This window comes from Ascaphus truei, chromosome 7, assembly GCF_040206685.1.
Source record: "Ascaphus truei isolate aAscTru1 chromosome 7, aAscTru1.hap1, whole genome shotgun sequence".
Lineage (NCBI taxonomy): Eukaryota > Metazoa > Chordata > Amphibia > Anura > Ascaphidae > Ascaphus > Ascaphus truei.
In genome coordinates, this window is record NC_134489.1 from 92,092,467 (window position 1) to 92,118,815 (window position 26,349).

The 26,349-nt window shown below is 41.0% G+C and overlaps 1 protein-coding gene across 12 annotated transcripts in view; it reads left to right on the forward strand.

Moving 5' to 3' along the window:
- QTMAN (queuosine-tRNA mannosyltransferase) overlaps nt 1-26,349 on the forward strand; it is a 286,265-nt gene that overhangs the window by 231,212 nt on the left and 28,704 nt on the right. For all 12 annotated transcript variants that reach the window (XM_075609453.1, XM_075609450.1, XM_075609448.1 and 9 more), the window contains one exon: nt 8,530-8,639. In XM_075609453.1, the coding sequence (XP_075465568.1) occupies nt 8,530-8,639 (110 nt within the window). The remainder of the gene's footprint in view (nt 1-8,529; nt 8,640-26,349) is intronic.

A 26,349-nucleotide genomic window follows, 5' to 3' on the forward strand; every position in this document is an offset into this window, starting at 1 on the left:
TAGTAATATCAGGATACATTGTATCTTCTGAGTTACACTGACCAGGATTCATTGAAACTGAAAGAAGGCAAATATGTTAGGCACACAATCATGATTTATACAGATTTATAAAAGGAGCACCAATTGATTGCCAGCTTAGGTAAGAATGTGTCATTATACATTGTCACATGCTTTACTCATTAAAATAAGAAGGGGGAAAAAAGGGTGGGAGGGACATATCGTATTGCTGCTTTAATGCAGAGGTTCTCAACTCTAGTCCCCAAGACCCTCGTTTTCAGGGTATCCCTGCTTCAGCACAGGTGACTACTGATCCAGCGCAGGGGGGTAGCAGTGAGGGGAGCGCGGAGGGGGGAGCGCAGGTGGGGGAGCGGGGAGGTGAGCGCAGGGGGGGCGAGAGAGCGCAGGGGGGCGAGAGTGCGGGGGGGGCAAGAGAGAGAGCACGTGGGGGTGGGAGAGAGCGCGGGGGCGGGAGAGAGAGCGCGGGGGCGGGAGAGAGCGAGCGCGTGGGGGGCGGGAGAGAGAAAGCTCAATGGGGGGAGAGAGAGCAATGGGGAGAGAGCAATGGGGGGGAGAGAGATGAGAGAGGGGGGGGTCGGGAGAGAGGGGAGGGAAGGGGGTAGAGAGACAGAGAGAATACAGAGACACAGACAGCCCCTATCCAGCCAATGACACGCCCCCTCCTGTAATAGCCACACACCCCCCCCCCCCCACTCCTGCTCTAAAAATGTTGCAGGACACTGATCGCTCATGCTTGGAGAGCTGGTGACGTCACCGCTCTCCAAGCATGAGCAAGCTCAGCGGCAGCGTGGACTCAGCCTAAGTCTCCCCAGTGCTTCATTTTGACTTCCTTTAAGGCTGCTCACAAACCTTCACTGCTAGTTGCTTTGTTCATGGGAGAAGCTTCTAATCGGAGAGAAAATCCTACGATAGTATATCATTTATATTATAATGTACCGTTTTTCTCCATGTTTATTTATTATTATTTTTGCTTGTTGACATGAGCTAAACTATTTTTAGCCTCACTAGCGAGGATAAACAAGGACAAATGAAACCATTTGCGATTTGAATTATAAACACAGTAGGGGTATGGACTGGTTATGGGTCACATTTGTGGTGGGGACATCATTTTCTCTCTGTTATATACTGTACAAGGAAACTTTGCATCCCCCCCCCCCCCCACCTCATCCCCCCCAACCCCGCGGGAGAAGTTCAGGAACAATAAATGATTGGTTTGTTTCCCATACATGGTCTGCCCATGCGTTTTGATATTTTGGACACCAATATATATATATATATATATATATATATATATATATATATATACAGTAGTTTGTCACTATTTTTTATCAATATGCAAATGGATTTAATAATTCATCTGGAAATGTAATGTGCGGTTCTCTGAGAACAAATGAGATTTTCTTTAGTGAATACTACAAAAGCTCTCTAAGGACACATGTTAAAGGCATCATGTTTTCAGTAAACTTCAAAACACTTGCACTTTTTTCCAAAGTGAAATGAAAGCATATTCAAAAAAGGATCTTTTGTCTTTGAGATGGAGAAAGCTAATGAAGTATGCATGCCTCACTAAACAACATTCCCTTCTTTTCTTATAAGATATTAATTAAATCAATTATGAATTCATGGTAAGTATAAGTAGAAATGGGTGCTGTCATCCAAAATATATGTTACAAGCCTGTTGTACAACTCTCCAGGCCACAGTTTGTTTTTATCTTGGGTATATAATAAGTAATAGGTGTCGGGATTGATGGAAGCTATTATTTTTCCAACTCTGCTGGCCGAACAACTGCCAAGCAGCAGCCTGGGCTCCATTTTCGACTGGCCTTGGTTATTTGCTAAACAAAATGAGGTATTGCGTACTGTAGGTACAAAGCAGAAGCCTAGCGTGTTTACTTTTTTGTGTATGGGTGAATTAGGCAATCTGCATCATAAACATTGTTTGGTTCTTGTCTTATGCTTTTATAATAATATCTATATATATATACAGTATAAAACATTTTAACAGGTTATTTTCACAATGTTTTATGGGGTACAAAAAAAGAGGGCAGGGGACATATTACAATATACTTGCAGGTTTTCATACAGACACTATGAGCACCTGTCAATTATAATATTTTAAACATCACATACAGAGTCCATGTAAGTCCTTGCATTAGTGCGCTCCTTTGCGAAGCCTCTGTTACTTAACCCTTACGCTGTACTGCACTTTTGTTGTTCTTTGCAAGTATCAGCGAGTCTACTTGTCTTGGGCCCTCGACAAGCTACTATTCTGGTGCGTTACTGTGACTGTAACTTTATGCTTGTTATCTCTGAAATAATGTTATTAGGGAAGGGGCGCTCCACTCCAGTCCTCAAGACCCCCGAATAGGTCAGGTTTTCAGGATATCCCAGCTTCAGTCGAAGATTGAGCCACCTGTGCTGAAACAGGGATATCCTGAAAACCTGACCTGTTGGGGGGAACTGGATTTGAGCACCACTGCATTAGGGTATTATTGTCTTGTCGGATTTCAAACAAATCTGTCATACGTAAATATGGCCATCCACATGGACCCAACGGTGTTCTGAGCAAAGGAAAGACCACTGGTTGTTTCAATAATACCTGAACAAAGTGTCAAGGAAATACATTTTGTGTACGTAGCACAAAGACACTACAAATGAGAAATGGTAGCATCGAACAATGGTTGTACTGTATGTTTTTAATGGCGCCCCTCTCTGATAAAGCTTGGTGTGAAAATCCGTTTTCTCTGAAACGGATAAAAAACAGGTGATAGATCTGATGTTCCTGTTGCCCTAGCAACAGATTTATTTATCAGCGACATGAGCTAATATACCACATACTGTACCTGCACACCGGGAAAGTCTTATTTCAGCTTTAGTTGACAATTAAGTCCTGGACAGCTACAGCCAGGGGTTAATGTTACTCATTAGGAGAACTAGGTCATTAGTGGGAAATCAAGGCACTTACTGCAGCATGGCTAAAATGCGAAAATTCAGCATCTCAACTAGTGAGCTTTTTATGTTAATTAACCTTACTTTCCATTAAAAATATATATATATGTGTGTGTGTTTGTGTGTGTGTGTGTGTGTGTGTGTGTGTGTGTGTGTGTACAGGGTTGTGTATCCGTTAATTAAAAAAGGAAGCGAGTTTACTTTTTCTACTTGTTATGTTCACTTCTCTTTGAAATGGTTTCATTATTTCATGGAGAATGCTTGTGTCTATATGATGAGTAAAAAGGGTATTAAAATTAAGAAGGGAAGCATCATGGAAATCAGCTTTATCACAAGGGAATGAGCAAATAAAGCCGTGGAAATGAAAATAAATAAGCTTGGCTAATACCTCACCTAAGGAGTGCAATATAAGCCCAGCAGAGTGAGATATTTAGAGGTGCTTCTTTATTGTGTATTTACATCACTTGACCTTCAGCAACTAAAACTTGGAAGAACTTTTATCTAACTTTTAAAACAATGTACTTGATGCAAACTGGTTTTCAATGTTTGTTTGACTATGAAATATTTATATTAAATGCAAAGGGCATTTAAAATGGCGTATTCAAACCAACACCATAATATTGTTCACTTACCTTAGTCGCACCTGCTTCTATCCTACAGTGAACTACTGTAATATCTGCACACTGATAATCTATCCCAGGGCATATCAATGGCCTATTGGGAGATCTTTCACTTCCTTATTTTATCCGTGGATAGCAGCATTCTTGTGTCAGACAGTGTGTGTTCCGTGTCCATCATGCACATATTATTTAACCAATGAGTCCACCCAGCCTACAAAAGAGAGATGTTTGTTCAGAAGAAGAGATGCTTTTAGTTTTATTACAAGCGGAAGGTACATTTCTGAAGGAGAAAATGTATACTTGCTACATACTGTACACAAAGAAGGAAGAGTCTCTACATGTTCACTAGATCTGAGTGTGGTCCTTTATTGGTTTCATTAAAATATATAAATACAGTATGTATTATAGTGTGCCACATGCTCAAGCGAAACAGGGATCATCAAAACCAAACGGTAACATTTCACCAAACGATGAAGCCCATGTTTTAAAACATTCATAGCTGAAATTAAATGAAGGACTGCTGTTTGTGGACACTGTTATAACTTCCACTTCCTTTTAATTAGTCCGCAAACTTGTTTATTTTGGTAAGCGTTTAAATAAACACACACAAAAACGTTTGGACACACGATACTATGTGACCTCATGCATTATTATTCTGACTTCATAATCGGAAAATGTTTAAATGTGCAGAAAAGCAAACATGATAACGCACAAAATGGGCACCACAACTTTGCATCTATAAACTTTTACCACATTTAATTTTTATCTTTTTTTTTTTAAATATTCTCTTGACCATAGGAGACGTCGGTTGTTTTTAAATTTAATTAGTAGCTGCTATTGTATTCTCATCTTCTCTTAAAAGAAAATGTATTTAATTTAGCCCTTCCTTGCTGCTTGTGATATACTTCATTAACTTAGCCTCTAAGAGGCAATTGCACATGCCATGCATTTCATCAAAAGAATAAAACAGTGTTATTACTTAGCATTTATTAAAGAGCTTTCTTCAGTATTAGGCGATACCTTTTTTTATTTGGACTAACATAGGTAGTGTTAGGTCCTACAGATGGGCCATACTGTGAAGTGGTTCTAGGCTTAAAATAGTTTGGCCAAAGGATTGATCTATATGACCTTTGCTTCTGAAAAGATCAACAGATAAGTATTTAACTATATAATATGTCATATTGGATGTAGCACTGGGGCTTTTTGTCTTTTGTTATACACATGAGGTCACAAGTAGCACTCCTTTTGACACACACATATGTAATGGGGTGGGTTCCGGTTCGGAGCATGCAGGGGCTGTGTGTGCTAACAAAGATATTGCCTGATACGGACGTATTATTGCAACTGGACTAGCACGGCTACTTATGTTTACTGAAAGAACTTTGAAATTGTTACATATATTATATAGTTATATAGCAAAGAAAAATCCGCAACACTCACAAAGGTGATGTATCAAAAGCATGAGAAAGGACCGTTTGGTCTCAAATGTCGCCCATATTTTAGTTTTTGTACTTGTTAGATTAAATACATTTATATCTGTTGATACATCACCTTTTGTGAGTGCTGTGGATTTTTCTTTGCTGTATTATCCCGGGCTGGATGGTGATCCTGGTGATGCACCCAGCTGGAAGCTATGTATTTATTTTACATTAACTCATGATGAGTGCCATGGACATATGTGTGTATATATGTGTATGTGTGTGTATATATATATGTATATATATATATATATATATATATATATATATATATATATATATATATATATATATATATATATAATCGATTAGATTATAAGCTCTTCAGGGGAGGGACCCCTGTTCCTAACTATTACTTTTATGCCTGAAGCACTTGCACTTCTTCCCATTATGTGTTATTTGTTTTATTTGTTATTTATATGATTGTCACGTGTATTACTGCTGTGAAGCACTATGTACATTAATGGTGCTATATATATATATATATATATATATATATATATATATATATATATATATATACACACTTTTTTAAGTTATGGTGGGTGAAAAAGGCACATATACATGTTAAACTGTTACAAATTAGAAAGGTATGTTGCAAAAATTATCTTCGTAAAAAAAAGGACAATAAATGTGAGATCCATTCGCAGCTGTTTAAAAGATCCTCATTACTTATGCACATAGGCCCAGATCCACAAAAGGGTGCTGAGCATTAGCACACCTTTACTCCCATTTATATGAATGAGAGCAGAGATGTGCTACAGCGTAGGACTCTTTTGAGGATCCGGAGCTTTAAAGGGTATACTTCAAATAATGTTCTTAGAAGCTCGATGCACACTGTTACTTTTGTACATGATGTTCCAAGTTTTGGGGATATCTGCCTTTGCTGCCCTTGGACCCTAGTTAATGGCCAGTAGGAGTGATATTGTAGATAACTCTGTATGACTTTGGCCTGGGCCATGGTGCCTTCGTCCATGCGGAGGCTGTGAGGTAAGTGGTTGCTTTTCCTGGCCATTGTCGAGGTGCCGTGGGGGGCGTGGCGGAGCTGGTTCGCCCTCATGGGGCGAACCGCTCACGTGACCGGCCTGTTGCGCCAAGAAATCAGTTTGAACTGATTTCTTGCGCAATGCGTGGCCGCATGGACGCAAACACTGACTTAAAGCAATCTGTTCGCTCAGCATGCAGACGCACAGTCTGCGGCACCATGGCTACGAACCTATGGTTTTGACTAGAGCACAACAGGTGCTGGCATCCAAAGAAGCATTAGCGTAGTGGGTTATCTTCCATGGTTTTATAGAAGTTGCTTTTGAGTCTAGAATTGTATGACCTTGCTCATTATGAACTTTATATACTACATCACTGTCACGGTAGACCAGAACTTTTAACACCAAAATACCCGGATCCTTTGATTGAGCAAAGCAAGAGATAAAATAAATTGTTATTTATTTACAGAATGAACATATACAGCTTGATTTACAATAACAACGTAAAATACACTTACTGGAACTGGGTCAAACGAAATAAAATGTTCCCAAAACAAAATGTTGCCAAAACTAAGTCTCTAGGAGCAATTTCCCAGGAGCGGGAGTTGCTCGCAAAAAGAGCCTGAAACAGTCCTCGGTTAGCAGCACAACTTGCCGCTGCTGTTTACTCCGCTAGAGCTACTTCTTTTGTGATGAAACTTTAAAATCTTGAAACTTAGATGTTTCTTGCATGAATCCTTAGATGGTATGAAACTCTTACAGCATGATGACTCTTACAGCATGATGACTCTCATTCCTGATGGGCTGCACGGGTTCTTATAGGGTTAACATTCCTATACATAACTAGTGCAGCCTATCTCTCCGTGGGAATATTTCCTTCCCCCTATCACAGAGTTGCCAATACTTTGCAAACCTGGCAAAGGGGGGTTCACATTCTGCTCTGGGCATGTGCGAACTTTGCCCTTTTGCCGCTTAGCATATGAGACCCTGCCCCTCTTACCTGGTGCTGTTCAGGCTTGGCAGGGTGACAGCTGGCCAGATGGCTTATTGAAGTTTTTTCCTCTTTCTTTTACCCCTCCTTGCTAACAAAGGGTTTAACACCTCCATATCCTGGATTGCCTTTGAAGCTTAGAGGGCGGAGTAGACCCTCTGTTTTCCATGCAAATGGATTTTTATCCATACTGAATGACTTCCTCTGAACATTACTTTAATAACAATATAAACCTTGGGGACTTTTAAAACCATTTTCTTTTCCACTTATACAGAGAAACCCTGCCATATGATAACTTAACAAACATATAATTCTCGCTACCTTATACCTGGCGGGAGATACACTGAACCCACCCACCCCTCCCCCCCCCCTTGGTTCTGGGGTTCTTGGGCATCTCCCAGGGACATTTGAATGTAATTCAATTCCCTGCCCGGTCTTACTGTTCTTAGTCTGTGCTGAAGCAGGGAGATTTGGCGGTGAGCTGCAAACTGCTTTCTAGGGAGGATTTCATCCTGTGGTCTGTGTTCCTCATGTCTTCAGGAATCTGGGGGGATTCCTGAGTACATGTTTCGGGGTAACCCGCAACACTGTCCCCCTTCTACCAAAACACACCCTGATAACATTTTACCGTAAAATGACCCCTGAAGCTCACGCCCTGCGCATCTCTGCTGTTTGGCACTCCTGGAACAGTAAAAATACACATACACCTTTAGTACAAATGCAGTTACATGCCATGATTGGGTTGAAGAGCTGACAATCACAATTCCCCGATATGGATATGGGGCACCCAGCCGGGCCAAATACCTTTATTAATGGCTTGGGTACCCCCTCAAAGTCACAATCACCTTTACTTTAAGGTGTTTTCTCCCTTAACATAAAGTCCTACTTGTGTAAAAAATAAAATAATTAAAAAGTATGGAGGAATCTCGAATAATTCTATACATATTTTGAGCATTCTTTATTCTTAAATCATACTAAACTTTCAGATTGATAGCTTTTTATTCAACTAAATGCATCTACAAATGACTGTGCACATGGCTTTTGTATTTTATTTTAACATATGAAAAATTCTGAGCTACAGCCAAAAGCAATCAAGAATGAGAGACAAGTGTAGGCGAGCTGCTCCTATCTGAATAGAACAGTGTACTTCAGCCATTACCTGGAGAAAAACATCCTTTAATACGGAAAACAAGTGTTATGTCTATTGTATGTTATCTTGGCAATAGCAGCAATGATGATGTGAGCCCTTATACCTTTGACAAATACTGTGTAAAAACCTTGATTGGGTAATGATCAGAAGTCATTGGCTGCAAGCTAAAGAACAGTTAGGAAGATCTCTACAGGCTTAAACAGAGGATCCAATGTTAGAGGGCAAAGGAGAAACCTGAGGCTCTAAGAACCAAAAATGATATAACTGTAAAATGAAATATAATTCCCCCCTCTTGTGAATTTCCCTAGTAAACATGTTTTTCATTTTTTTTTTTTTTTAGGGAACACGATAAAGACCCAGAAAGCTTCTTTAAAATATTGTTGAAACTTCAAGAAAAAGAGCTGCCTTTTCATGTATCTGTCCTTGGAGAAACTTTCACAGATGTACCAGGTATAAGTTTTATTTTTTATTATATAAATGTTATTCTCACCTTCAATTCATTGTATTCTGTCACGTTTGTCTTTTTTTTTTTATTTTTATTTTTTTAAATATCACTTTTTTTTTTTTAGCTTCTAGTGAATACAAATCAAGGTCATTGTGTATTTTTTTTTTTTTTAACTTATATTTTTTATTAAGATTTTCAAATATAAATGGGAAGGGGTACAGAAAAAAAAGGAGGGGGGGAAACAACCATTTTGTTACAGAATTCTTATAATCATCAACTTTCACATTGCATACAGTAGCACAGGGGGGCGCAAACTTTTTTCCCTGCGCCCCCCTGACGGCTGTCCCCTCGCTCCCGCGCCCCCCCCCAACCCCAACTTACCCGCGCTCCGGCGTAATGACGTCACGTTGCCATAGCAACGTGACGTCACATGACCTCGCAGCGTCATTTTGACGCCGCGTTGCCATGGCGACGCCGGGAGGAAGCCGCCGGAGCCACGGGTAAGTATGGTTTACAGAGGCCCTGCAGCTCCCCCGGCACTTAATTTAAGTGCCTTCGGGAAGCGCGCGGGGCCTCTGTAAACCCCGCGCCCCCCGTCGGCAGTCTCGCGCCCCCCCTGGGGGTCGCGCCCCACAGATTGCGCACCGCTGCAGTAGCATACAACATTTTATAAAAGCAGCATATCCAACACTCTTCACTCCTGAAACCTCTTTCCCAATGAGGGCGTCCCCCTATCCAACATCCCGGGGATCCCAGACCCTATCAAACTTCCTTGTGGTACGATTAAAAAATGAGGCGAGTCTCTCCATTAATTGGACATCATTAACCCTTCTAATGACCTCTCTCCTGGAGGTTGGAAGTGTCTTCTTCCATGCTGCTTCTACAGCACATCTAGTCACCTTTAAAATATGCAGAATCAATTTAACTGTATAATGGTTCACACCTTCCATAGGCTTAGCTAGAATAATTAAAATTGGGTCCAGCGGAATCTCAATCCCCGTTACATCTTCTATTAGCCTCAGAACTTTCTTCCAGTATGTCTGCATTACTGGACAAAACCACCAAATATGTGCTAGATCCCCTATCTGTCCGCATCCTCTCCAACATCTATCAGTAGCCTCCGGAAACATTTACTTTAACCTTTTAGGAGTATAATACCAGCGTAACAAAATTTTATAGATATTCTATTTTGTCACTGTGCATAAAGAGGTTTTACCCGCATCCTCCCATATATCTTCCCAGTCCTCTCTTATTATTTCAGTCTGGAAGTCCAGAGCCCACTGATCCATATATTTATGGGCCGGGGTATCCTAATGGCGGATTAAAAGTTGGTAAAAGGCCGAAATCAGACCTTTTTGATACTTTTTTTGTTTTGCATAAATCTTTAAAAAGTAAATATCTGGGGAATTCCTCCTCATAAAAACCTTGACGAACAAAGTGTCTGATCTGCATATACAGTATTTGAACATTTCAGTTAGGGGTCTGCCATATATCCTCATTACTTCATCAAATTACATCAATTTATCTTTTTCTATTAAATCTGCCGTCTCTAGAATCCCTCTATGTCTCCAGATTTCAAAACCTTGGCCCTGGAAACCCGGAAGAAACCCTGGGTTGCCGAACATTTGCGTAAATCTAGATGGGGTTGGCATGACCCTATACTTCTATTTTGCCAGATGCCAGATTTTCAAGGTAAACCTGATTACCACCTGCTCAGACTGTCTCCCAATCCCAACCCCGGAGCTTGACCATAGCAAAGAAGGCAAGCTGATCGGGCTTTTGAGTGAGCTCTCCAGGTCCACCCAAGCATAGGTCCCTCTCGGGAAATACCAGTACATCAATTGTCTCAAATCAGAGGCTATATAGTATTTTAAAATATTAGGTACTGCCAAATCCCCTCCTTGCTTAGACTCCAACATAATTGACCTGGCTATTCTCGGTTGTTTATGTTTCCAAATAAATTGCATAATTAAATTTTGAATTTCTTTTATATTTGTGAGACGGACACTGGTAGTGTCTGAAAATAATAAAGAAGTCTGGGGAGGATATTCATCTTAACTGCATATATACGCCCCAACCAGAAAATACAATGAGAGTTCCAAGCTTGTAGGTCTTTTTTTTATCTTTGAGAAAAGCTCAGGATAGTTCTATTTATATAGTGAGTTGTAGTCTCTAGTAAGGGGTTTCCCCAGATATTTTAAATGGTCTTTTTCCACTTGTAGTCAAAGTGCCGTTTAAGGACCTCAACCTCCATTTCCGTTGGCGTTAAATTTAGTGCTTCCGATTTTCCTACATTGACTTTACACCCTGATAGCTCCCCAAATCCACAGAGAGCGGATTGCAGATTCGGAAGGGATGTCAAAAGGTTGGATATTGTCAGGGTAATATCATCCGCAAAGAGTGATATTTTGCAACACACTTTTATTTTAATCCCTTGTATATTTGGAGATGTTTTGATTGTGGCCTCGAGTGGTTCGATTGTTAAGGCAAAAAGGAGAGGGGGCACCCCTGTCTAGCCCCATTCTTAATTGTTATTATGTTCAATCTGAGTCAGGTCCCAGGATTTCAGCATTTGGGGCTGAGTTATCTAGGTCATAGAGGTCCATATAAAATTTAGCAAATTCATTAGCTATCCTAGAGGGGTTGTAAGTCACTTCTCCTCCCTTCATTCTAATAGTGGGCACTGAAGCTCTCGACCTGATAGCTCTGAGTTTATTTGCCAGTAAATGGTCTGCCTTGTCTCCCTCATCATAATAGGCCTGTTTATTCCACTTAAGGGCCTTCTGTACGTCTTCTATTTGCAACCTCTTAAGTTCTTCTCTAGCCTGGCTAAGAATTTTATGAAATTTCCTCGACAGGGTTTTTTATGTGAATATTCTAATTTGACAATTTTTTCGGTAACATTTTTTGGTTTCTCTATTTTTATTCTCTTTATGTGTGATGCTATTGAGCTGACCTCTGATCGTGGCCTTATGGGCTTCCCATAGAGTCGGTGTCGACTCTACAGACCCATTGTTAATATGGAAATAATTTTTTAGCGAATTTCAAATTTGAGTACTAATCTCTGAGTGATTTAGTAGGGGGTCGTTGATCCTCCAATGGAACAATGGAGTCCTGATAAATGGGGGATCAAACAGGATCGCCACCGAGGCGTGGTCTGACCATGTAATAGGCCCTATATCCGCATGGACCAACACCTCCAAGATTCCCGGGGATACGAATATATTATCGATTCTGGAGTACGAATCGTGTGGGGGCAGTAAAAAGTAATCCCTTTGTCCTTTATGTGAGCCACGCCAGGCATCCCACAATTCAAATTCTTTAAGTAGTAGTCTGAATTTCTTTGCTACATTGTATGTAATTGCAGAGTGTGTTTGCTCTGTGTGGTTATCTGGATCTGGTACCATATTGAAATCACCTCCTAGGATCAGCAGCTGGTCCCTTCCATCTACATAGATTCCAATATTTCCCTTAAAGAATCAATTTGCCTCTCGTTGGGCGCGTAAACATTCACTAACATAATTTTTTTGTCTGAGAGGAGCCCATGAACCATGAGGGATCTCCCTCCTTGATCTCTCTTCAGTGGCGTAGCTAGACATTCGCAAGCCCCCGGGCAAAAAAAATTCATGGCCCCATTAATATTAATACTGACTAGAATTTTTTTCTCCCTTCCATCCTCTCCCTGATCCTCTATCTCAGGGGTGCGCAAACTGGGGGGTGTGCGAGATTATCTGTGGGGGGCGCGGGGTTCACAGAGGCCCTGCGCACTTTCTGAAGGCACTTAAATTAAATGCCAGGGAAGCGGCGAAGGCCTCTGTAAACTTCACTTACCTTGGTTCAGATGGCTTCTGGAGACGCGTCGCCATTGGCAACCTGACGTCATGACGCGCAGAACCAAGATAAGGGGGGGGGACGCACAGAGAGGAGGAAAGCCGGCAGGGGGGCGCAGGAGAAAAAAATTGCAAAATTATTTCTTTTACACGAATGGGAAGTAAAGGGTCCCCACCGCTGAACCATGCTTTTTGAGGCCCTATGGACCCCCTGGTTGCCAAGAAACATATCTGTAAATGTAACATCGTTACCGTTTCCGACAGAGGAAGCAGTTTAAATCTCCCATGTTACATGGGCCAATAGAAAGTTGCGACGTCATCGGTTGCGGCTTATTTTTCTGCCTGACGTGGGGGATTTAAATATGTAGACATACTGACTGTACTTTTTCCGGTTTGCATCTCGGCAACCAGGGGGTCCTCTGAGCGGAAACATAGTTCAACACTGACGACCATCTACTTCTCATCCATGGGACCCAGGGGAGGAGGCCGAGGTATGGGGTGGGACTGCACATGTAAGTTTTGTACTTTAAAGTTTTGTGCATTTGGTTTTCCAGTAATGTACAGTACCTGCTGCATTATCAAAGGGAGTAATGGTTGTCCTGTCTTGAGTACACATGCATTCTAAGGGGGCTATTCATTAAACTGCAATAGTGTGAATCTATACAGAACCCCTATAGCCCCATCCCTTCCCAACAGTGCTTACAATTTTCAATTTGTCCCAGTATCTGCGGAGGAGATTACACTGGCACTCATATCATTAAAACTAAACAGCTAATGTGAACCTGACCTAGTGCAATCAAAGTTTCTACGACGTGCCGCAATCATTACCATACCGCTTACCTCCCTAATCAACTCTAGTTTGTCTTCAGGCCATATCCCACAGACATGGAAAACTGCCAGAGTTGTCCCAGTCTTCAAAAGTGGGGACAAAAACATTGTCTCCAACTACAAACCCATCTCTCTTCTCCCAATACTTAACAAAGTGATGGAAAAAAAATTTCACTCCCAATTAAGCAATCATGTTCTAATAATAATAATTGTTTGTTCTTGTACAGCATTGCTAGTTTTACGTAGCGCTTTACAGAGACATTTTGCAGACACAGTCCCTGTCCCGTAGAGCTTACAATCTATGAGCCGACACTTTATTCACTGAGCCACTCAGTGCTCTGAAATAGGGACACGTGCTTTAAACTGGTTTCACTCATACCTATCCGGTAGATCCCAAAATGTGTCTACAGTATCTTGGGCTCGAACTCCAACCCGCTGGATGTCACCTGTGGGGTCCCGCACGTTTCTGTTCTGGGGCCCCTTCTCTTTTCAGTCTTCATTAATGATCTATCTACAGCTTGTAAGGCAGCTTCAATGCACATACAGTATATGCAGATGACACACTGACCTTGGACACGTACTTCAATCTGAATTTTGAACACTGGTACGACTGTAAGAATGGTATTTGGGACCAAGGCTAAAGTTCTAAAGCTACCTATGACGGAGCTACAGATCAGAAAAAAACTCTAACAACATTCTAGCCCCTGTCACTAGTTTTAAATATTTGGGCTTATGGCTTGACTCCCAATTAACAGTTAGGTTGCACATTGATACTCTGGTGTAGGTTACCGATGTCAAACTACAGCGTAGAGGTACTTTATAGGAACAAGTCCTCCCTAAGCCCACCAATCATAAAGTGCATTGCACAACAGATGCTAATGCCAATTATAGACCATGAGGACATAGTACAGCACCCCAAACTCACCTTGGCAAACTAGACACCCCTACAACTCAATATGCCAATTTGTCCTACAATGTAATTATGACACACATCACTGCAAAATGCTCCAAGAACTAGATTAGCATTCCCTTGAATCCAGACGCAAAGTACTTTTTTCCTGTCTTGCCCTGAAATACTTTCTGGGCAAGCTACCTGCCTATCTGAACAAGCTCTTCACACCTAAGATCTGACTGTTTATGGTCCCAAGGTTCAACTTGGAATCTGGTCACTCCTCCTCTAACCGTGCACCTACACCTGGAACAATCTATCTGAGACTCTCAAAATCTCCTCCAGTTTAAGTAATTTCAAGACTTCAGCTGTCTCACTTGTTACATAGTACAGTGGATGAGGTTGAAAAAAGACATTTGTCCATCAAGTGCAACCTATGCTAAATTTAGACGACATCTACTTATCCTATATTTGTATTCACAGTATATTGATCCAGAGGAAGGCAAATAAACCCCCCAAGAAATATCATCTAATCTCATAAGGGGAAAAATAAATTCCTTCCTGACGTTAAATATTGGCAATCAGATTACTCCCTGGATCAACATCCTTCCCATGTTTACTTAGATGTTAATCCTGTTTCTAACTGTTACATACGCCTATAATCATATGTTATCTCTAACTGTCCAAGAAATGTCTAAATTGAATGTATATAATGTTCATTTAATATCATTTCATATAATGGGGTATTGCCATCATAACTCTGTTCCCAGGACATACTTGAAAACAAGAGGTAACTTTGATTGTTTTATCTCCTGGGAAAACATTGAATTAATAAATAATAAAACTATCGTACAGAAACTCCCAAGTGAATGTGAGTTTCCATGCGACAGTGCTGATCAGGGAACTATCTGAGGGTTTTTCTTTACTTATTACACCCAAAGGAAGATTTTTTTGAAAAGCAGAAGCAGTGTTTAACATATTTGAGTGCTTTTATATACAGTGTGTGTACTGCATATAAATAGTATAGAAAGTTTCTTCAACTTTCTTTGTGATCACTCTGCTTTTTCACATTACCGCCCTTAATTACCAACTTCAGAAACTAGGTACCATCATCATATTATCTCTATTTTAGCCCTATCAATTTCTGCACAGCCGGCACACCAGAAAGGCCCAGATAATGTGAACAGTGCACCGGTTCTAACCATTAGCACACCTTAAGCTCCATTCAAATAAGTTATTCAATTTTAGTTTCATACTGCCTTGCAGCCTAGTTCATCGGTGCCACCACTGAACCACAAGCTCTTCTTTTTAATAACCATCTTTCCATTTCAATTAGAACCATGTTCATAGTTCCATATAGTCACTCTCACCAGGTTTCCCTTACCACTCATGTTCTCCTGCAAATCATTTTATAATAATCATGAATTTACAATCGCCTCTTCTTTTAATTACCCTCATGTTGAGGAATACACCCTTACTTCTTCCTCTTACTCTATACTTCTACCCAATGTACGTATTTTCTGTAAATAGGATTATTTTGAATACTATTATATTAATCTATAGTTGTGATGATAATGATGATGGTAAAGGGAAAAATCCATCTATACAATTTTTAGCTTTATTACTAATTTTAGCATAGCCGACTCCTAAAGAAAATTGTATATGTTCTTTATACACATCACGAAAATGACGTTCCATCAGCAAATCTGTTAGTGGCAGAAGACCATGTAGTGTACTGCAATAATGTAATATACTGTAGGCTACGTAAAAAGGCAATTCAAGTGGAAGTTTAAAATTAAAATAATAATTTTGGTTTTAATATATGCCGACTTTGATTACATTTATTGAAAATTAATTACCTATGCTGCCGGTCGATTCGTTCTCCCGTAATCAAACAGCAAAGATCCTGCTTCCCAGGGTTCACTAAATGGCTGCCTTTCCATTTCAATCAACCCGTCAGCTACAATGTTTTCTAAAATTACTAAAGTAACATTATCTATTGTTACTGTTTGCAGCTCAAACTGCTGGGAATATTGGCAACAAATTATCACAAACAGAAAAGTGTTACAAAGTTCTTGCACTGCTGGAGAAGTGTGTTAAAACTTGATATAGAAATCAAAGGATGCTCATTATATTAAAACTCATTAAAAATGGCATTAAGAGTTGAATTATAAAATGTAGTAAGTATTATGTAATACTACAGAACTGATTTTAAAAAAAACCCACACATGTAGGATTTTGCATGGATTCTCATGTGACGTCACAATGCATCGCCCTGAAGCTGTCTGAGTCAAGGTAAGGGAACTTACATAGGCCTCACTCGGTTCCCCGGCATTTAATTTAAGCGCCGGGCTCTGTAAGTGCTGCGCCCCCCCAGCTTGCGCACTCCTGCTCTACAACATAGAATCCTTGATGCGTTTTGGAAAGTGCTGTCGCCTCAGAGGGCCCCCTTCTGTCGTTCTCGACGTTTTACAAAATAAAGATAGATGAAATGGGCACGTCGACTTGTTTCTGCAGTGTTGTATTGTACCATCATGTAAGATAATGTTTTGGCTGCTCTCCGGCAACTTTTGTCAAGGCATATATTACAAAGTATAGAGAAAAAGGACTCTATACATCCTTTCGGTCACCTGCTGCCATCACCCTCGGACCAGTTTGCCCAGCAGCGTTTGTGTTGTTATGACGTCAGCGGGCTTTTGCGGCGACATCACCCCCACAAATATAAACGTGAGGACAACACTCCATACTCCATACTCTGAACGGACTCCTTACGGCCATTTATATACAATCAAAAGTGGAACAATACACAATAATACCCAGTGGAATGTGCACAGAAATGACATAATTCAATAAATTATTAAGCGGGTAGAAGCAACCTTCAGAAGATGTGCATATTACTGTCATCAGGTAGATCTGAACTTAAGACCCATGATGGCAATAATCAAATAACTAAGAGTAGAATAGGAGGATGACTAACTTCTCTAGCAGAGTATATTGTAGCAAACCATCACATTGAGAAATGTACAAATAATTAGGTACATTTAACTGACCAATAAAATACTGTTACAATATCTCGATACCCAGAGGAGAATTTGAGTAACAGTGCAAGGACTTGGACAATTTCCTTGAGCAGCAGCAGAATGTTGGACACATGGTGAACATGAAAAGTTTATTTACAAAAAACTCCAACTGTTTGTATGTTTTCATTAAGGGTAAATGGAAAGACTGTTTTAGGTGAAAATATCCAATAAGCCGAGAGTATAAACAATTGTCTGTCTACCCTCCCTTGGATATTCAGAGCCTGTTAAATTCCCATAAGTCTAAGGCTAGGTCCCCGCTGCAGTCGGCGGTGGCCGCATGCGGACCTCCCACCTGTTCCTTACCTTCTCCCTGGCAGTCCCCTGTGCCTCCTCGCTCCCTGGCTCACTACATACTGTGTCTGTCAGCAAGCATGGGCTACAACAGGATGGTGTTCCCGAACAGCGACAGGTCATATCGTGCGCCAGGGAGCCAATCAGAGGCAATCATCAGATCACCAGGAAGCTGCAGGAGGAGATAGACAGGGGGGACTACAGTGTGTCCCCTCTTCCCCGCTGCAGTCTATTAACATGCTATGAAACCATTTCAATAAAATTGTTACCTTGCACGTTTCATTAATGTTTTGTAGTAGTATTATTTCTTTCTTTATTTATTTTGTAAATGTGTGACTTTGATATAGCTCCCCTGATACATATTTTCTCCCCTGTATACTCATACCCTTGCTTTGTGCTTGTGTCGTGGCTCCTACCCCCCGCCCCCCGCCCCCGCCATGGCCGCACACACCCGACCCGTTTTGGCCACACACCGCCGCGCCGAAATAAGTAACCTGCAGATCGCTGTGAAGCGCCGTGCACGCGCCACAAGGACGTAAGGCGGGTGTGCTGGAAAGTGCTGATTAAAGGATTATCACCTGCACCTTTTCATATTCTGCTCTTATGCTAAAAAAATCTTTTTGAGCATCTTTGTTGTTTTGCCTAATATAATAGGCCGCAATGATAATTAATTAGATATACCACATGTGTTGATAAGGATGTAACACAAGATCTTATAGGGATTTTGTTTGCCACTGTGAAACGGTCACCTGTAATCATGCTGCAGCGGACTGAGCATTACACGCAATTACAGCAGCCTGGTTGTATAACCCTTTGAGTGCCACAGCGCCTCCCGCACTAGATCACGTAACGTTATCCTTCCGACATTGAGGATGGAACAGAAGGGAAGGAGTAATCCCACTTCCATTCCTCATCATTGTGGATCGCTTCCAGACGGGATCAACCCTAGCAGAATGAGATGCTATTTTAGGACATAGCTACTACATTATGGACCCCTGGATTTGCAGACCCCATGACAAAGAAGTCTCGTCCTTGGGCACGCAAACGATTAAATGTAAAAAAAAAAAAAAAAAATCTCAGTAGAATCATATATTTTATCATCTGCTTTGTCAGATAATATAAAAAAAATCTGCCTTTCCTGTAGGCCATTATTGGAGGTAGAGAGCACCATTTGTTCATGACTTAGGGATCATGACTTAGAAGATGCCAATGTTTATGTATTGTAGCCGTAAGGTACCTGCTGGCCCTCGTATATTTGGAGGAAGAGACAAGATATTGTATCTTATCCTGAGAATTAGTGTGTTGCTAGTCTTCTTCTTTTTTCTTAACCTGCGTCATCGTATTCCCTTTCTTTAAGACCGTGTCTTACTTCATTTAATGAGTTCAGTCATTCTTGAGGCCTTGTATCTTGGATTTGCCATAATAAAAAATTCAGTTTTTTCTTTTCACTGAACCATCCGTTGTTTAACCCGAGGGAGACCAATTTCTTAATTCTTCAAATGTTCAAGGGTTGGCTCTCGGTCAAGTCTCATATAGCAATTCACATTGTTAAGTTGCCTTAAGGCTTCTTGTCTGTAGTTTGTATCATTCAAAATCACTGTGGCACCCAACTTGTCTTCTCCCTAGAAGATGATGGCTCTGTTTTTAACCAGTCTGTTGAGGGATTGTTTTTGAAGAGGTGTTATTTGGGGGGGAAACAATCTTACAATTTGTCCATATCTAACCTAACTAATCATATAAAGACACCCTCCATTGGATCCCTGGAGGGAGCAATGAATTTGGAAAGCAATTTGCATCCAGTGTCGTTCAGCTCTGACCCCTCTTCCGACGAGCTAGAAAAAAAGACAAATTTAAGATTGAGTGCACACTCAAACAAGTCTAACTCTAATGCAAAACTATAGGAGAGGAATTTCTGCTGACTCCGGCTATAGTATACAAGATAAACACCAAACTAACCCCTCCTACGAATGAGGGAGAAATCTTCCAAAGTGTGGCATGCAGGCAGGAGTCAATTAATCAAGACATTTTATTCATCATACATGATACTATATATATATATATATATATATATATATATATATATATATAAACAAAAAAAGTGTGGAGGACTCCAGATACAATAAATGGCTATCATCATACCAAAGCCTAATCAAATACCTTAGTGACTGCAGGGGGTAACTGAAACTGAGTTCCCTTACTAGTCACAATAATACCTGGGTACTAAATGTGCAATTCATAGCAAGAGATATATATTAAATCCCTATCCCTACTGTACAAACCATGACTTTGCCCAAATTATAACACCTATAAAATACTAAACACAGAAATAACGCCAGTAGAGAAAGCAATAGGTACAGAGAAGACAATAGATACCCAAAAAATATAGAGAAATAAATATAAAAAATGGTTACTAAGCATCCGGCGAAATGTGCATCGGGTGTTTGTGTAACGACTGCAGAGTCTCTTGCTAAGCCAGACCGGGTAAGATAGCTGAATCCCTAGGGGCAGCTACAGTATGCATATACAGTATAATACCTTTCGGAATTTCCAGAATGAGCGTTCCATGTGAGACTCGTTCTGATTCCGTCATTGGACATTACTTCACATTGGTGTTATGTCTTGTCAATATTCTGTTATATATATATGTGTGTGTATATATATATATATATATATCTATATATGTATGAGAGATAAGTTGCGCAGATGTATATTCAAACAATATAAATACAATCAATGAATGCTGACACAATGTATAGGGTGTACTCAACACCAGAAATATTGAAGGAGAAAAAACAAAGGGCACAAACTGATGTAAACAAGTGTATAAAACCACTTGACGAGATATGCAATAATGAAAGTTCAGTATGAGATATCCGGGACTGGATGAGACCTGAAAAATGAAAGAAACAGCCAAATATTGTGAAGTATGTAATTTTAGTATCATACACGGCCGATACAAATCCTACTTAAAATGTAGCAGATAAAAATGGGCATTTCAGGATAAAATCCTACTCTTAACCGCCGATCTGGAAACAATGACGCCAGGGTCTGTAGCGCGCTCTTTGGAAGACGCAGTCTCCCCTCCGACGCTTGTGCTTCAGACTCCCTCCTCCGAATCTCGCGATGGTTGGTACGGTATTACCGGATCGTGACATGGGTGTCCAGAAGTATCCCCGTTGGTGTAATCGGAGTGGCAGATGTTACCAACAGTTCTAGTTGCTTTAATAAAGGCTTGCAGCTTGCAGGAGGAGTAAGTTAATACAATTTAACAACAGAACTACCAAAGCCATACGCATTTCGTCTCAGTAGACTTTATCAAGGGGTATGTAGTCTCACCTGGGTGAAGCTCCTAAATAGGCAATGCAACACTGTAATTGGTTGCAATCTAAACAAATCGTAACCTACGTACTGTAGGTGCTTAATACAGGTGATAAATAAGGACATGATTATAAAGTTAAGAACCCATATGTGATTATACATATAATACAATTTTAATTAAATGTAATATAATACCAACAAAAATAATAAATGAATGCAATAAAAATGACAACATTTTGGTTATGACAAAAATTAAACTCTGACAGATAAGGAGGGACACATGATGTAAATAACTGGAGGAAAAAGAAAAATCCAGATAGACAAATGGATTTTAACATTGAGAGGAATGCACCCAAATCTATGTCTACATTATGACCAAAAGGCACTAATGTTTTAACTGTGTGTATCCATCTGGTTTCTAGTTTGGAAATAGCATTCATTGTATCCCTTCCTCTCCAGTTATTGGGTAGCTTGTCAACCCTTATGCATAAAATACATATATACAGTATTTCTCTTTAATATTTTCACGCCATTTTTTCAAATCATCTAGTCATTTGGCTGAATCATTATTTGAATGTGTTCGGTTAAAAATTCAGTTTTTCATATTTCTCTGCATGTGTCCATCAGATGTGTTCCAACCTCTTCTATGACGAGTAGTATTAAATCCACGGATGCTCTGTTAAGAGTTGGCCACCACAGACATTGTGATTGCTGATGCTGTTGATGGGAACGGTTGAGCTTCAGTGAAAGTGTTGCTTTGCAAGTGGAACTCTTTCTTTTTACTTGAATCATTCTAACTCTCTGAGATGACTCAATGGCCTGTCTGGCCCAAACGCTTCTTCTGCTGTTGCTTTAACATCTTGTTCTGTAAATGCTAAACTCTGCTCTGTTAGTTACTCCTGTAGAAAGTTTACTGAAGTTAAGAAAAATAAAAAATAGTAGATGCCTCCTGTAAAATATTAAAGCATCAATCGTACATTCCCCTCTTTTTTTTCTTCTTATATGTAAATCATGTGACAATGTATAATTCTACATTCTTACCTACTGTAAGCTGGAAATCGTTTGGTGCTCCTGTTATAAATCTGTAACAAATCTTTATTTGTGTGCCTAACGTAATGGCCTTTTTCAGTTTCAATCAATCCTTCAGTCAGTGTAGCTCAGCAGCTACAATGTATCCTGAAATTACAAAGGTAACATTGACTATTGTTACAGATTAGAGTTTTATACAAACAAGAAAAGGGGGAAAGTAGTGTTACTGCTTTAAAAATGGTTTTAAGAGTTTAATAAAAAGAAAAAAAGCATAGCTGTCCCTTATCTAATACTACAGAACTGATTTATTAAAAAGAAATCTAATATGTCACATGTTTTGCTGTTTTAAGAATGATGAGACAAATGTGGTCTGGAGACCTCAAGATTCAAACTGTGTACACAAAAAAAGGGACAAAACAAGTATAGAAAAAACAAAGCTGAGTGCTCCTTGTCAGAGATGTATATATGAAGAGACAAAAATAACCTGAGAACTCCACAGCATAGGCTCCTTTCTGATTTTTGGCCTGTGCTCCCACCTCAGGGATCCTCCTGCTGCGGTACTTAAAGCAGCAATCCTGCATTCCCTTACCAAAAAAAAAATATATATATATACAGGTAAACCCCGTTATAACGCGCCTCGCTATACCGCGATTCGGTTATAACGCGGTTTTACCGTGGCTCCCGTTTAAAAATAAAATAAATAAATAAATAAAAAAACTGCACACACTCACTGCACACACACTGCTCATTGCTCACACTGCACACACTGCACACACTGCACACACTGCACACACACTGCTCATTGCTCACACTGCACACACTGCACATTGCTCACATTGCACACACACTGCACACACACTGCACACACACTGCACACACACTGCTCATTGCTCACACTGCACACACTGACACACTGCTCATTGCTCACACTGACACACTGCTCATTGCTCACACTGCACACACACTGCTCACACTGACACACACTGCTCATTGCACACACTGACACACTGCTCATTGCTCACACCACACACACCACACACACACACACACACACACACATAAATCAGCCTTACCTTGGGGATGATTGGTGAGGCATGTGGCTACAGGGGGGGGGGGGCGCTGCGTGCCACTGGGGGTGGTGCTGCGGTGGAGGGGGGTGATGGCTGCGGGGGCCCCCGATGCTGTGGGGGCTGGTGGGATGGCCCGGTGCAGCGCGGGGGGGCAGGTAGGTGGGGGTAGGTTGGCGGTACGGCCCGGGGCGGGGGGTGGGACGTCATTGGGGGGTGGGGGGGTGGTGGGGCCCTGCGATGCGGCGGAGTGGCCGGACGACCCTGCGCTACGGCGGGGTGAGGGGGCCCGGTCCTGCGAGGGGGAGAGTGGTGACGGTGCTGGGGGGGTTGGTGCTGCAGGGGTCCAGGCGGCTGATCACCTGTTCCCCGGGCCTCCCTCTCGCGCCGGAGCTGATGACTTCCGGCAGTTTTTTTTTCTTCTGTTCCCCGGGCCTCCCTCTCGCGGGAAGGGGCTGGGAGGGAGAGGGAGGGGGCTGGGAGGGAGAGGGAGGGGGATGGGAGGGAGAGGGAGGGGGCTGGGAGGGAGAGGGAGGAGGCATGTGGCCCGCATTTAGGGCTTCCGGACACCTCTTCCTTCCTTCCCTCCTCACTTCCTCCCGAACAGGCACGCGGCGGCCATTTTTTTTAAAAATTAGCGCGACCCCGTTATTAACGCGGTGGTCTCGGGGTGGACCCCGAGGACCGCGTTATAACGGGGTTTACCTGTATATATATATATATATATATATATATATATATATAACAGTTATGGGATTAAACCAGAGCTGCGTTAATTTCAGCTCCGGGATCCCCTGCTTTCCAATATGCTTTTTTTCAATAGGGAGTGCCGGTAGCAGTTCCGGCTGGGCTGTGTGGGGCTATCGAAATGGCGTCTTAAATCTCATGTGGGCCAATAAGAAGCCGGGATGTCATCCCTTGCGGGACTTCCTATTGGCCACTGTGACCAGGACCTTGAACCTGTGGCGCTGCTACAAGCATCCCCTATGGAGGTATGTATCTCGGGGAGCAGGGGGGTCCCTGGAGCTGAAATGAATGAGGTTCAACTCCGGAGACCCCCTGCTTCGCAGCTATTAAAATAAATGAGATGGGAACTTCTTTCTGTGATGTTTTATTGCACCATCATGTGAGCCAACAGTTAATGAGAATTAAGTCAGGATCTCCACGAGGCCTGTAATATGCATGTATTATGAAAGTTGCTTCTACACTCTTTTTAATTTATTTTATTGTATCATTTCTGTGCACTTTCCTCTGGGCGTTATATTGTCTGTTGTTGCACTTTCGATTCTATTTGGATCCACCACGAGGAATCCGTTCAGAGTATGGGGTGAGGTGATGTCACTGCCCAAATGTGCTAGCAACACAGGACGGCGCCAAGCGTGCTGGTTCGATGGTGGTGTTGGGAGGTCCGTATCGTTGACTGAGCCACCTGTGCTGAAGCAGGGATATCAGTAAAATTTGACCAGTTGCTGGCTCTTGAGTGCTGGAGTTGGCTAACCCTGGTATAAGTGTTCACTATTTCCTATGCCTTGAGAAAGGAAGTTGAAACGTTGTCTCACACGGAGGCACAATAGAACGTGACAGAAACAAGTCACAGTGCCCTATCTCTTCTATCTGTATTCTCTATGTATAGATACTGATATCATTTTTGATTTGCTGTTTTATATTTCCTTTTAGGTGTAAAAGAATGTCTGAGTATCAAGTCCTTTATAATCCACTTATTAAACATTTCTGACAAAATAAATATTAATCTTTTTTTTAACTTCTTGCAGCCATATTTTTAAGCAGGAATAAAACCCTCTGTTGGTTTTGGGTAAAGAAATTTAGATGAAACTCTTGCCAACTATTCAGACAACCTTTTTAAATATAATTGGAAACAGAGGTGGATTAAAAAGGAAAATCTTTTTATGCTCTAATCATATGGATCACTTCCAGATAACATTTAGGACCTTTGGAGATCGCCATGAAAGGGTGGGGCACTTGAAATGCCAGAAGATGACATCAGTTTTGGCGACACTTAAAAAATAAATCAATGTGATCTACTCCCCTTTTGGGTGCTATTTAAACATTGCCTTAGAATCACATCGCAATTCAGCACTGCGCATGTCTCTAGCTTACAACCCAGAAATCCTCACGTTTTATATTCTCACACATATCATGTTGGGCTCTTATATACCCTGAATGCTTCTTCCTAGCAATAAAGCTGCAGTACGTTATGCTCCTATGTATTGTAATTGAACATACTAACCAATTAAGCGTCCAGGCAGATGCTAGTATTACACATGTAGAACCTTTTATCAAACATTTTATTAGAAAATCTAGCTTGTAAAGTCAGAGAAAAGGCATTGTTAATGGAGATCTTTTCCTAGAAGGGAGTTCATGGGAAAACGACTTGGCTATGTATGCAGTTCCACTGGCATCTTTTCCCTGCTCTAACTTGACATGAAATTAAAAATAGTGTCTTCTAAGGTTCAATGTATACTATTTCCTAATTAAAGTCTAAACTTTTGGTTTTCACAGTCAGATCTGTAGCTTATGTTTCTTGATTACCTATAGGTGAGCCCATAAACATTATTTAGGGATTTCTAGGAGCAAACTGTAGCCGAAGGTATATAGCCTGGTTTCTAAATAATACAGAATGACTGTCAAGATAGAAAGTGCAATCATTGGAACCCTATTTCCTAATCATATATAACTTTCCCCATACATTGTCAAACCGTTCACTATACTGACCTCATAGTATATTATACCTTCCCAGTTCATGTGAACTACAGTAGCCACTCCAATCATTGTAATATCAACATTTTGATGACTTCTTTTTCTGGTTTGTAGGATTACTGTAGGTGAATTCAGTGCACATGTTTGTACCCTTTGTAATTGTGAACCCCTAGGACAGGAGTGACCAACTCCAGTCTTCAAGGGCCACCAACTGGTTAGGTTTTCAGGATATCCCTGCTTCAGCATAGGTGGCTCAGTCATCGACTGAGGCACTGATTGAGCCACTTGTGCTGAAGCAGGGATATCCTGAAACCCCAATCTGTAGGTGTCCCTTGAGGACTGGAGTTGGCCACCCCTGCTCTAGGAAGTTATACATAGTGGTATTCAAAGGAAGTTATACAAAGTGTTTTTTTTTTGTTTTGTTTGTTTTTAACTCAAATTTTATTGGAGTTTTTCAGGGGAGGGGGAAGTGGAAAAAATAAAAAAGGGGGGGTACAAAAAATAAAGGCAGGGGGTGGGGAGTACATGTCCAGTTACAATTTTAAAGAACAACGCATTTTATAACATTCAATTACACAGCCAGTATATATAACAGTTTTTACAACAGAATTGAATGGGTATCTGTTCCTGGTTGTCCAACCCCCAGAATCCATGGCACCCATACC